The sequence below is a fragment of the Perca flavescens genome, chromosome 21 (genome assembly GCF_004354835.1).
Source record: "Perca flavescens isolate YP-PL-M2 chromosome 21, PFLA_1.0, whole genome shotgun sequence".
Lineage (NCBI taxonomy): Eukaryota > Metazoa > Chordata > Actinopteri > Perciformes > Percidae > Perca > Perca flavescens.
The window spans coordinates 10,992,473-11,005,401 of NC_041351.1; the positions used below are offsets into that span (position 1 = coordinate 10,992,473).

The 12,929-nt window shown below is 38.9% G+C and overlaps 1 protein-coding gene across 1 annotated transcript; it reads left to right on the top strand.

The window, feature by feature from the left end:
• The first annotated feature begins 32 nt into the window (after positions 1 to 32).
• Positions 33 to 10,498, top strand: oat (ornithine aminotransferase). Its single transcript, XM_028567020.1, has 10 exons — positions 33 to 174; positions 2,323 to 2,554; positions 2,762 to 2,986; positions 3,084 to 3,179; positions 3,658 to 3,785; positions 4,703 to 4,825; positions 7,406 to 7,534; positions 7,657 to 7,770; positions 8,320 to 8,464; positions 9,387 to 10,498. Exons 2-10 carry the CDS (start codon positions 2,350 to 2,352, stop codon positions 9,545 to 9,547), a joined length of 1,326 nt encoding a protein of 441 aa, XP_028422821.1. The 5' UTR covers positions 33 to 174; positions 2,323 to 2,349; the 3' UTR covers positions 9,548 to 10,498.
• The last annotated feature ends 2,431 nt before the right edge of the window (positions 10,499 to 12,929 follow it).

The window sequence follows — 12,929 nt, forward strand, 5'->3', positions numbered from 1 at the left end:
TCTGACGCAGCCACGCATGAAAGCGCCACGCGCTGTGCTCCACTGTCTGCCCCCACCAGAGACAGTCACAAAATAAGCCGCAGCGCAACCTTCTGCTTCAACCATCGGACAATCAGGATAAGAAGCATCACTCGCAATTCAAGAGGATAATATCTTCGCTTCACTTTTTTTGTGGTACTGTCTCACTTCCTTTCAAGTCTCCCCTGTTCTGTTCGTAAACACGTGCTTGATAATTTAGTGATGGTTTAAAGAAACTGGCAGCAGGAAAATGCTAAGTTTAGCTAGCCAGCCAGTACTAACCAAAAGAAGCGAACCACCTGTGTTTGCTGTGTTAGCTGTGTTATTGATTGTACGCTCGATGGCGTTTTAAGCCCCAACGTCTCCTTCTAGGCAGCGCTGCGACCGTTGACTTAAAGGCACCTAGCTAACCATAACCGTTGGCCCCAAACGTCTCCTTTTTAAGCCCCTTAAAACACCGATAAACTGACTGTACACTCTTTAGGCGAGAAAAAAACATCCATTCATTTATTTATGTCATACGTATCCTATTTTACTTCATAGTTTTAATTAGTTTTAAGCTATGCTCTATGTTACAGTATTGTTTAATCCAAAATAGTTTGGTAGAGCTGCTTAAATACTATTTGACAGGAATTCATACTTGTGTTCTTTATTTAGCTCTCGCTGTACTGTAATATGGTGGGTGTGTCGTGGAGGCAGCTCCCCATCAACCTATCGTCTCTCGAGCAGGTTTAATGGGTCACTGTGACATATCCGTGTCACGGGTCCACTGTCCTCGTTGATGTGGCCCAGTCCAGGTGCTGTCTGTTTGCTGTGTGTATTGAGTCACTGTTCAAGGTTATTGATTATTCAGAGCCATGTAGTCACTTTTTTTCCATTCAGCATTTTTCCACATTTAATAATTTTTGTGAATTGGGAGTTTTGTAGACCAAAATACCTTAGGTCAAGGATATCAAACTTATTTTAGTTCATGGGCCGCATACCCCTAATTTGATCTCAAGTGGGCCAGACCAGTAAACCACACCAGGAAGATCAGAAACTGTAGCTATCTGCCACAGAGCTTCTTGTCAGCTTGATGTTGGCAAATGCAAGTTGCTTCTGCCACAACAGCGTTCTAAGGCCATTGTAGGAAAATAATGTTACGGACCCTGTAGAGAGGGGTAATATTCCAAGAAAAAACTCAGAATTTCAAATTTAAAGTTGTAAATTTACGAAAAAAAGAATTTGGATATTCTGAAATTAATAACTTCTCTGCAATTTTCACACTTTACAAAATCATCCATCTGGCCAGATTGGACCCTTCTGCGGGCCGGTTCTGGCCATATGTTTGACACCCCTGTCTTAGGTAATATTTAGCATCCTTGACCAAAATTGGTCATATTGCAACAGTAGGTTTGGTTTAAGAATTAAACTTGACTCATCCTTAAAACAACTTTATAATATAGCCTAACCTAAATCCCAAAAGCACTAGTAAAATGGTGTGAGTCATCTCAAAACCATTGGTGCTACAACATAATTATGGCCACCAGAAAGTAGCAAATTAATTCTATAAATGGTCAGAAGTGAGAAAAGTAATGCATGTTACAGTACTAGATAATAGTTAAGGGACATTTCAAATAAATCTTCTTTGAATACAACCAAATGGTAAAGTCTGGAACATCACAGTTGAGTTGCCATGTTGCTGTGGGATTCGCTTTTGTTAACCCCACCCATGAAAAGTCTGCTCCTCTATTGTGTTGAATGTGAAAGAGAAGCGTTGTTCAGCAGACCTGCAAAGCCTGTGCTCTATGAAATCTCACACAGCAGAATATTAGCTTACTGGGCTCTATTGTTGTTGTTGCTACAGTGTGTTACAGCATTTATTTGTTTTTATTGTTATGTAATTATTTATCTAATGTTTTTTTTTTTTTTTTTTTTTTTTTTTTTTTTTTAGTTTCACAGCATCTTTCAGTAAAATTCTCACATTTGGGTAGTAAATGTTGGATTTTTCATGCAAAAATGCAACACAATTAGGCAATTATCTAAATTTGCCAAGTAATCAACTAATTCATTATTATAATTTAAAAATTTAAAATTAAATAATTTTTTTTAACCTATACAGAAAAGTATAATTAACTCAAAGTAATTTGCCTTGTTAGGTTCTTTGTATTAAGAAGTTATCAACTACTTGTAACAGTTATGTTAATATTTCTTACTACTTGGAAGAAAGGAACCCTATCGATCATAATTTCAGCACTAATACAAACTGAAGTGTGTGTGTTGTTGTTTTTTTTTTTTTTTTTGTGTGTGTGTGCTATCATGTAGACGTAGCAGCATACAACAAAGAAGGGAATGATTCTCCAGCTCAGCCGCAACCTGAGCCGCGCTGCCCCGGTTCTTAGTCGCAGTGTCCACTCTGGCACACGTGTCGCCTCCACCGCCGCATCCAAACTGAAGTCACACAGTCTGCTCACCTCAGAGGAAATCTATGCGCGCGAGGACAAGTATGGAGCGCATAATTACCACCCTCTGCCTGTGGCCTTGGAGAGGGGGGAGGGTGAGTTCACCCTGTCATATCACTATTACAGATAATAGTTTTAACAGATTGCACAGCAGCACTGTTTTGCCTCATAGTTTGAGCATGGTTAATGGATTGCACAGCAGCACTGTGTTGCCTGTAATCTCTGGTGATTTTCCTCAACATGTTAACAAATCACTTATGAATCATCACACACATGCTAACAACTCTTCTTCTTTACTCCAGGCGTCAACGTGTGGGATGTGGATGGCAACCGGTATTATGACTTCCTGAGTGCTTACAGTGCTGTAAACCAGGGCCACTGCCACCCAAAGATCGTAGCTGCGCTCAACGCTCAGGCCTCCAAACTTGCCCTGACTTCCAGAGCATTCTACAACAATGTGCTGGGAGCCTATGCAGAGTACATTACCAGCTTGTTTGGCTATGACAAAGTCCTACCCATGAATACAGGTACTTCAAGGAAATGCCCAACACTAATTGTATGAGTTACCTTCAGAGGTTCTTTTGAGTAAATTTGTTGACATGTCTTTCTTTTGGTACGAATAAGGTGTTGAAGGTTGTGAGACAGCCTGCAAGCTTGCCCGCAAGTGGGCTTACAATGTAAAGGGGGTTCCTATAAACCAGGCCAAAATCATTTTTGCAGGTAAGTCACAATCTTATGTTACAGTTATGGAGTTTGTCCCCATTTTTCACCTTAACTAGTGCCTTTTTTATAAAAAAATTTGCACCAAAATCATGTGTAGCTTTTTTTTTTTTTTCTCAATCATTGTCAGAGAGTGCAAGCTGTTAAAAATATTTCTTCATCAGTAAATTTCATAAACTTGTTTTGCTTGCACAGGGAATTGGCAAAGTTAGCTAGAGCGCTAACACATTTAAAGCATAATGCACTTAACTCATGACAATTAGATTTTGTGTCCAGATATTACAAATGTATAACTCCAAAAAATTACAATGATTCTTCACACTTTGGAGAATACTAGAATAGTCTAAGATTACCAAACTTAGCATTAGCATGTACACCAATCCTCTCGGTTATAGAATGTGACCAAATTTCCTACGTTATGTAAAGATGTTAACTGCGAAGAATATGATACATATGGCAACTCATTCTTGTTGATTAGATGGAAACTTCTGGGGTCGCACCATGGCAGCCATCTCCAGCTCAAGTGACCCCAGTAGTTATGAAGGTTTTGGTCCCTACATGCCAGGCTTTGAGCTTGTCCCGTACAACGACATTCCTTCACTGGAGGTACATATTTGATTCTATTTTCAAGATCTACAGTACAGTATCTGTTGTTTGATTTGTTTCAGTCTTGAGAGACAGTACAATGTACTGACCTGTGTGAGTTTTGTGCCGTTACAAGCAGATGCTGTGTGGAAAGGTTTCTTATTTGGTCCAACACCGCTGTCAAAGGGCCTTGTAAAATGTCCAAATTATAGGGGGAAGTCTAGGTTTCAGTCACTGTGCACCAGACTCTGGACTCTGGACTGTTTATGCAACAACCTAACTAACTTACTTACACCCTTACATGCACTGAAAGCACCATTTGATTTAATCATCAAGCATGTGATTTAATCATCAATCACCAATTACGTAGGCTACTGCTTTGGAATTTGTCTTTCCAATGAAGGCAAATATTTGCACTTTTTTTTGTCTTGTAGCTTAAGATTGATCTTATTGACATTATTTTCTTAAGAGTACTCCACCAGTTTAACATTTCACTCACAATGAACAGTTTAAAAAAAAATTATATAAATTGATCGAAATAGATGCCAAAATTCCATGCGTTCTTCTTACTTACTTACTTACGCCTACATTACCCACAATGAGACTTGGCTTGCAACAGTTTGGGTTTCGAGATTTGTGTGTTATGCTAGTAGCCGCTAATCTAGCCTCGAGTGTCAAGCAGAGGAGAGGAGTGGGCTACAGCTCTCTGTAACTTCACACATTCTCCAAAACTAGCTGACTTGACACGCATATGGTCTATGTAAACATGAGGACTAAATTACTGACTGCAGTTGCATGTGTCTGCTGATAATGTTATCTTGGCAACTGCTGCAGTTATGTGTAAACAAAAGAACCTAATGATTGACTAAAGTGGCATGTATATATTGACAGGGTTATCTAGTCAGTTTTTATTTTTTTATTTTTTTTCCTCTCTCCAGAAAGCTCTTCAAGACCCAAATGTTGCTGCTTTCATGGTGGAGCCCATCCAGGGAGAGGCTGGGGTGGTGGTGCCAGACCAAGGCTACCTGACCACAGTCAGACAACTTTGCACCAAATACAACGTGAGTCTCGACAAACGCACAGACGAGCACGGCTGAGATTTAACTTACTGTAGGTGTGGATGTTTGGCCTGCGTGGAAACACAGGTATTGGCCGTCGAACTGAACTACGGTCTGATTTGTTAGTAATAAAAACGCACCGAAATATATTTCCCATCGTTTCCTCTAAATCGCTTCAACGACTATGCCTGAAGCTTGTCTGTTGCCGTTAAAGAAATACAGCTCAAAGTGCTTATGATTGTTGACCTCAAATAGCCAGCAGGCATTTGGGTGTGGAGAGAAACTGCCATCCCTTAACACCACAGTGTTGTGGTAACACTTAACTTCTGGTATGTGGATGAGCGGCTTTAAGTGCTGTTTTGCCCAAATAGAACATATTATGATGTTTCTATTAAGCAGTGCAAAACATATTACACACAGCAGCTTTTACAGTGTCTCCTCTTGATGCCAAATTAATTGAGGACAAACTGCAGTCTGGGCTTCATTTTAGCCATTTATACCAATTTTCTTATCTGATACAAAGAGTAGAAAAGCATTTCAGATGCTCCATTCTTCACAAGGAGAGAGAGTTTAAAGGTCCCAATATGTAATATTTGTACTGTAATAAATCCAAAAATGACACCAATGCCTCATCAGATATTAAGGAAACATGTTAAACTGAAATGCTATCTTTTCTGACAACAATGCTAATGTCAGTATTTTTTCTTTTTGAAATTTACATTCCATGACGGAATTTATGTTTGTTTTGATCTGTGTGTTATCAACGGCCCAGTTTGACAGCCAGGCCAGGTTGCCAGATATACATGTAAAAACGTAAACCCAGCGCGCTACAGCTGTAACGGTAGTACAAGCAGCTGTAGGATTCTCGTAGGGTACAGATTTGATAATTGGCAAATTATCAAAGATGTTTTATCAATATTAAAGTTATGAATATGGTTATTAATAACTGTATCAAATCAACAAACAATCAAAACTGGGCACCACCCTGCAAGTCAGGGACCAATAATCAAACTGTGGAACGGTCTCATTTCTGTGGTAATCCTTTAAAAAGGAAATAAAGGAAGGGGTGAATCCAAGCACGGACCTGATCGACCAGCAATTATTACAACAAGTACACAAGCAACTGCTAATTAAGTATAATAAGATTTATTAACGTCACAATTATCAGTAGCTAATCAATAATCCTTCAATAATAAACATATATACCGTGTGTGTGTGTGTGTGTGTGTGTGTGTGTGTGTGTGTGTGTGTGTGTGTGTGTGTGTGTGTGTGTGTGTGTGTGTGTGTGTGTGTGTGTGTGTGTGTGTGTGTGTGTGTGTGTGTGTGTGTGTGTGTGTGTGTGTGTGTGTGTGTGTGTGTGTGTGTGTGTGTGTGTGTGTGTGTGTGTGTGTGTGGCCGGGGTTGCTAGGCAACGCGCACGCTTAAATAGCTCAGGAAACTAGAAAATGCATTTCCTGCAGAAAATACATGGGAATGCTGAATTGCTAAACTGGGTGAATAGCTTAAAAGTTGAAATGAGAATAGTTGGAAAAAGTGGACATCGTTTTAATAAGTATGAATTCATTAAAAAGTTAAAAGCTGACGCTAAACTGAGCCTGGTTGGCTTTAAAAGTTGAATAGGACAAAAGATGTAGAACATTGTGAGGTCTGAGTTTATTTTCTAACTGATAATGACACAAATGCAGAAATATGAAACCAATTGTATGAAAAATCTTAAAGCTCAAATGCATTACCTAAATAAGTAAAGAGCTTATTAGAAAAGCTGGAAGCTGAACTGTAATACTGTCAAAGATGAAAGTTGAAATGAATTGCCTGAAAAGGCTGAAAGAAGAAATACTTTGTATTATTATTATTATACATATTGCACTTTTCCATTACATGGTACCGGCTCGACTCGCCTTTTTTGGTTTTCCATTATGAAAAAAAAGTCCCTGGTACCTGCTAACAGGTACTTTTTTTTTTTTTTTTTTTTTTTTTTTACCACCTCAGTCGAGGTTCCAAGTGAGCTGAGGCGATGCTAAAAGGTGACGTAAAAACCTTCGTGTGTGTACGGCAGTCGCTATGACGACCAGCCACGCTGAGTGGTACTAAAATCTGCAATGGAAAGCAGACGCACAGTGCGTCAAGTTGAGTCCGGGCAAGTCGAGCGGGTACCATGTAATGGAAAAACGCCAATATACACTGCATAGAACGAAAAAGCATCAATCTAAGATGAGATGTGAAATATATAAGGTGAAAAGAATGGGGCTGAAGAAGGAGGAAAGAGAAAAGTGAGGAGAGGAAAGATAGGAAAAATTTAGAAAGGGAGCAACTTTGACTAAAAAGGCTGAAAGTTTAAATACTCTGTATTATTATTATCGGCCATATCCATTGCGTAGAACAAACAAGCATGACCCTAAAGAGCTGAGAGGTGGATATATTGCCTGAAAAGAAATGGGCTATATACATGGATGAAATCACAAATCACTTGTATCACATTTTAAATATGAGTCTACAGGTCACACACAGACCCCTAGGGCTGTGGTGACGACTGCAGTGGGGTTTTGAGAATACTACTACTAAAGTCCTCTGTGTTTGGTCCAGGTGTTGTGGATTGCCGATGAGGTGCAGACAGGCTTGGCAAGGACCGGCCGGCGCCTGGCTGTTGACCACGAGGAAGTCCGTCCAGATCTCGTGGTTCTGGGTAAAGCACTTTCTGGAGGAGTTTACCCTGTAAGCATTTTTGTTGTTCAGTCACACTTCATATCACATTATAGCTTTTACTAGGAGTACAGATCCTAGTAGTTGTGTAACGTTTACCTTTGCTTAAATTGATCTGTGTTTGTGTGCCTCAGGTTTCTGCTGTGCTGTGTGATGATGAGGTAATGCTTACTATCAAGCCGGGAGAACACGGGTCCACATATGGAGGTAACCCCTTGGCCTGTCAGGTCGCTATTGCTGCACTTCAGGTCAGTGTTAAAATACTTCTACTTTCCTTTCTGTCTGCTAGAGCTGAACGAATTGCGCTTTTCCTACCAGATGCGATTATGATTCAATTTGCGATTTTCTTTTAGCTACATATTGCATCTTTTACAATCATGTTAAATAAAGTCATAAAAAATAAATGAAAGATCCACTGAAAATAGGACATTTTAGTGTGATATGTAACATTATTCCAGCATTTATCTTATGAAAAAACAGTAAATATAACATGAAAAGGGGAATAAAAAATGTTAAATTTAAACATTCAACCAAATATTTCATATTTCACATTCCATTAATCGATCTTTACGATTAGCTTTTTAGCGCATTCTTTCAAATTTCGATTTGAAAACGATTAATCGCTCAACCCTACAGTCTACCCTTAACAACTCCTTACTTCTTGTTTTGATCAAGAAAACTTCCATTTCTGAAATGCAACATACCATCAAGTTAAAATAATTTGAAGTGTTCCACAAGTACTTTGGAATGACAACTTGGCATCAGAAGCAAAATATGCACGTCACTTTGATTTGCAGGTGCTTGAGGAGGAGAAGCTGGCAGAGAATGCTCAAAGGATGGGAGAACTGCTGCGGAGCGAGCTGAGAAAACTTCCCAAAGACATTGTGACAACAGTCAGGGGGAAAGGCCTCCTAAACGCAGTCATCATCAAAGAGACCAAAGGTACAGTACTGAACTATTTCAAAAACGGCAGCCCTGTTGGTGATCGCTATTTGGTAACCAAAGTAGAAACGATCCTAGCTAATAGTCTTTCGTTTTGTACATTCTGTAAGATCTGGTCAACCTTTCATTTTTCTTAAGTGCATTCTCCTCAGGGTCTCAAAATAAATCCAAGCTCACATTTAAAATAGCAAATCTGCTCTTAAATGCATAATATAAATTTGTAGTCTTAAAATAACTTCAGACTGTTAAAGGAGCAGTGTGTGTAGGATTTAGTGGCATCTAGCGGTGCAGTTGCAGATTGCAACTAACTAAATACACCTCCCCTCACACCTCCCTTTTCAAGCATGTAGTAGAACCTACGGGTGTCCTTCAGGTAACGTAAAAAGGCCCTCTCTAGAGCCAATGTTTGGTTTGTCTGTTCTGGGCTGCTGTAGAAACATGGCAGCTCCGTGGAGATGTAGACATGTAGGGCTCATTCTAAGCACCTAACAAAAACACAATGGTTCTTAGTTTCAGGCGATTACACTAATGAAAATATATAATTGAGTATTCATTTCTGCCAATAAATCTTACACACTGGTCCTTAATTCAGTATCAAATGGCATTTCTGGGAGCAGAATTAGTTTATTTACATTGAATTAGTGACTGGAACAACATTTTCCAGGAGCCTAGTCTAATGTAAGTATTTGTGCTATTCATCTTTAGGCCGGACTGGTTCTAATCAACAAATTAAAAGTAAAATGTCAAAAATATTGAAAAATAATTAATTGTACTATTTCGAGTGGAATTTTCCTTATTTAGAGGCAGCTTCACACTTAGCTTTTCGACATCTAGGACAAGATTCTTTGTAAAACAAATGAGAGTAGACTCTATTTGCACCTTGTAGTCCCTTAATCTGACCTATATTAACCAATCCCTTCAGACTATAACGCCTGGAAGGTGTGCTTACGCCTTCGTGACAACGGACTGCTGGCCAAGCCCACACACGGTGACATCATCCGCCTGGCCCCTCCCCTCATCATTAAAGAGCATGAGCTGCACGAATGTATCGACATCATCCAGAGAACCATCTTGTCCTTCTAAACTACAACCCAACACTTCCACAATAGACAGACAACCATCAACCTGATAATCCAAATGACTATCATCATATCAAAAAGTCACTCTAAACAAGTATTATCTTTTTTTTCAAGTTGTTTTTTTTTTTTAAGGTATTTACTGTAGAAATACAGTATACAGATACTGTGTGTAGTGTGCTTGTATGAGGCTACATTGACATTTTTGTACAGAAAAACTGCTGTATGGGAGACGGTTCCATTAGACTGCCTCAGGAAAGTCTGCAGCACAGGCGGAAAACATGAGTGGTTTATTTTAAATGTTCCTCTGGTAATAAGTGAGTGTAAATAATCAATGTGCTTGTCTTCAAGGAAACCTTTTTAATTTTTAAAAGGATATGTGCTGTTACCAATGACGCATGATGTCTATAGTTACAAAGACTGTAAATTCCTCCTCTGAGGCATACCATTTTAAGTCTGAACGAAGGAGTTTTTGTTGAAGTTACAAAGACACTGAAGGAAATACTTGATGAAATGTAGTCTGGTCTGCAGTTCTCAATATGACAAATTTAGTTTGTATTACTATTGTAAACCTTTCAGTTAGTCTACTCAACCACAGCTGTCTGCTAACCTAAACCTTGGGCAAACCAGTGTTACATAGAGAGCCAGCTAGTCTGGGAATTTATAACCTCGAGCAGGGTTTCTTTACTTTAAAAAAAAAAAAAAAAAAAAACTTGAAATGTGTATGGAATTTTCAGATTCCAGGTCTTGAAGAATTTTAGTGCAATTTCTTTTTTCCTAAAATCTTTTCAAGTAATTTTAATTATCAATACAATTTGTGAGCTGTATCTGTAGATTGTTGTCATTGAACCTTCCGATGAATGTTTTATCTGTTACAAAACAGTGTAAATATTGTCTTTTCAAAGGCAATATTACCCTGTATAATCCACTGATCTTTAAATAAATTATTGCAGTCTTATTTATTGTCTTACTGTCTTGAGCTTTTCAACATACTGTAGGTGGTTTAACCTGCATTTTGAAGGACATAAAACAGGTTGCAGGACCAGATGCACAAACATGCTTGTGGTCTGCTTTGATGTTATTTACCCAGCAGAAAAAACAAAAGAATTTCCTGTGTTACACCATTAAAGTAAAGTATTTAATCCATTATTTTTGCAGTGATTCTAGATTTAACACTAGATGGTGCTGTGCCTTTACTGAAATAAGGATTGGTGGGTACTCTAACAAGAAGTAGCGTGTCCAAACAGGTGTCGAATACAAAGCTTAAAAAGCTTTGAAAAAAAATACAAAAGCTATACTGCAGATACAAATCAAGGCATACATACAAAAAAAAAAAAAAAAAATATATATATATATATATATATATATATATATATATATATATATATATATATATATATATATATATATATATATATATATATATATATATATATATATATATATATATATATTCCCAGCATAACACTGTTAAACCTACAAGCCACAACCTTGATGATCCATCTTTGTCACACAATCCTCTAGACCTTCACTACACCGGGACCTCCTCTGACAGAGATTTGACACTTGTTATTCCCAGAAGAAGAGCTGTTCTGACCTGGATGTTGTGGCAACAACCTCAAGCTAGCTGACTGAACAGGCAGCATAAATCCTGCTGCACAGACTGCATCCACTTATCATTTCTCTACACAACATAAACAGCAGCAGTAGTAGAATTAATACTGCAATACAGATATTTCATTTTCAGTCAGATTTACAAGATTCAAGAAGATCAAGAAAATCCACTCTAATTAGTTAATGCTAAAGAACGTTTAATGGCATACTCCTGACCAACTCCTCTTCATAGGCTTTCTATAGAGTGTTGTTTTTTTTTTTTTTTGCATTTATTTATCCAGGGAAGCCTCAAATGAGTTACACTTGCTAGCTTTTTCCCAGAGCTTTCAACTACATCTCATGGTCCTCCTCAGTGGGTAGGCTTCGTCTGTTATCACGTGAACTTAATATGCTGAGGTACTGTAGATCGTAAGATGCAAAGCTTAAAACTCCTTAAAAAGCAAAATGCATTCAGACGGTTTAGTTTTTTCCCCCTTCTGAACTGTACTGAAGTAGAATTATGAAGTAACGTAGATGAATAATTAAATTATATATATGTTCCACCGAGGGTTACAAGCTCTGACCTTCAGGCTGCCGCCTAATGATCAGATTTGTGTTTCATCAGTTGCACTGTCAAAACAGGTCTTGCAGTTCAGGGCGAAAGTGCACACAGCCTACCATCTAGGACAGGTTATCATGTCATATGAAGCGGAGCAGAGAGATGAGCGAGGCCCAGAGCTTGCTTGTGAAATATGAGTGGAATTCAGCCTGGCAGGAGAAGTGAGGGTTATCACCAGGTGACACCGAGCAATGCGCTTGTGTCCTGTGCATGCTTTGATCCTGTACTCTGAAAACCTGCATCCCACTCAGCCACGATAGGAAGGCATACTGTATTCCACAAATGAGCTCCAGTTTTGGCAGGGTAGTGACAGGCCACAGGCTCTGTGAGGCTCTGGAAACACAGAGGTCCAGGCTCCGGCAGGGCTTTGACAGCCTCAGCCAAAACCTGAAGATGCTCTTGCCACACACTCAGTGCCAACAGTCAGCCTGGTCCATTCAAGCATGTGGTGCAAGGCTGGCTTCAAAGACTGGTGTGTGTGTTCCACCACAATTCCTCAGACCAAGAAGGTCAAGAGGGGCTCATCCAGACTGGATGGCTGCTCTTGTTTCACTCGTTCAGCTCTTTCTTCCTCACATCCTCTTTGTCTTTCCTCTTTTTTTTTTTTTCTGTCTCTCCGACTGACTTTCTTTTCATTTGTTATCTCTCCCCGTGTCCCCTCTCTCTTCCTGTCCCCTTTCTCCCTCTCTCACTCAGCCAGTCCATTTGTATTAATTCCTTACCTAATGGAGAAATCAGATTGTGGTACTTAGCAAGGATGTAATCAAAGTACTGTGCCTGAAATGTAATTCAGGTAAAGTTGCAGTTAAGGAGAGGATAAATTATAAAGCTCTGTATCCATTAAATGTGTGAAGAATAAGGTGCCAGCTTGAGAATTATGACTGATGCAGTGCCTCAATAGGATAAGCTATTCGTTTTTTCCTGTACCACCACAGATAAATCAGAGCAAAACGTTGGTCTTGCCTGCCAGTGCTCTTATTAATGGGCCTTTTGCATTAAGTTTATGACATCTGAGTGCACTGATAAAATACATGTGCATCTTAAAGGGCAAATGACACATAATCTTTAAAGAGTAATGTGCACTGACCAGTTTTCTCTTCCTCCACGGGCCTCTTTCAGTTCACACCAAAGGGGACATATATATATATATATATATATATATATATATATATATATA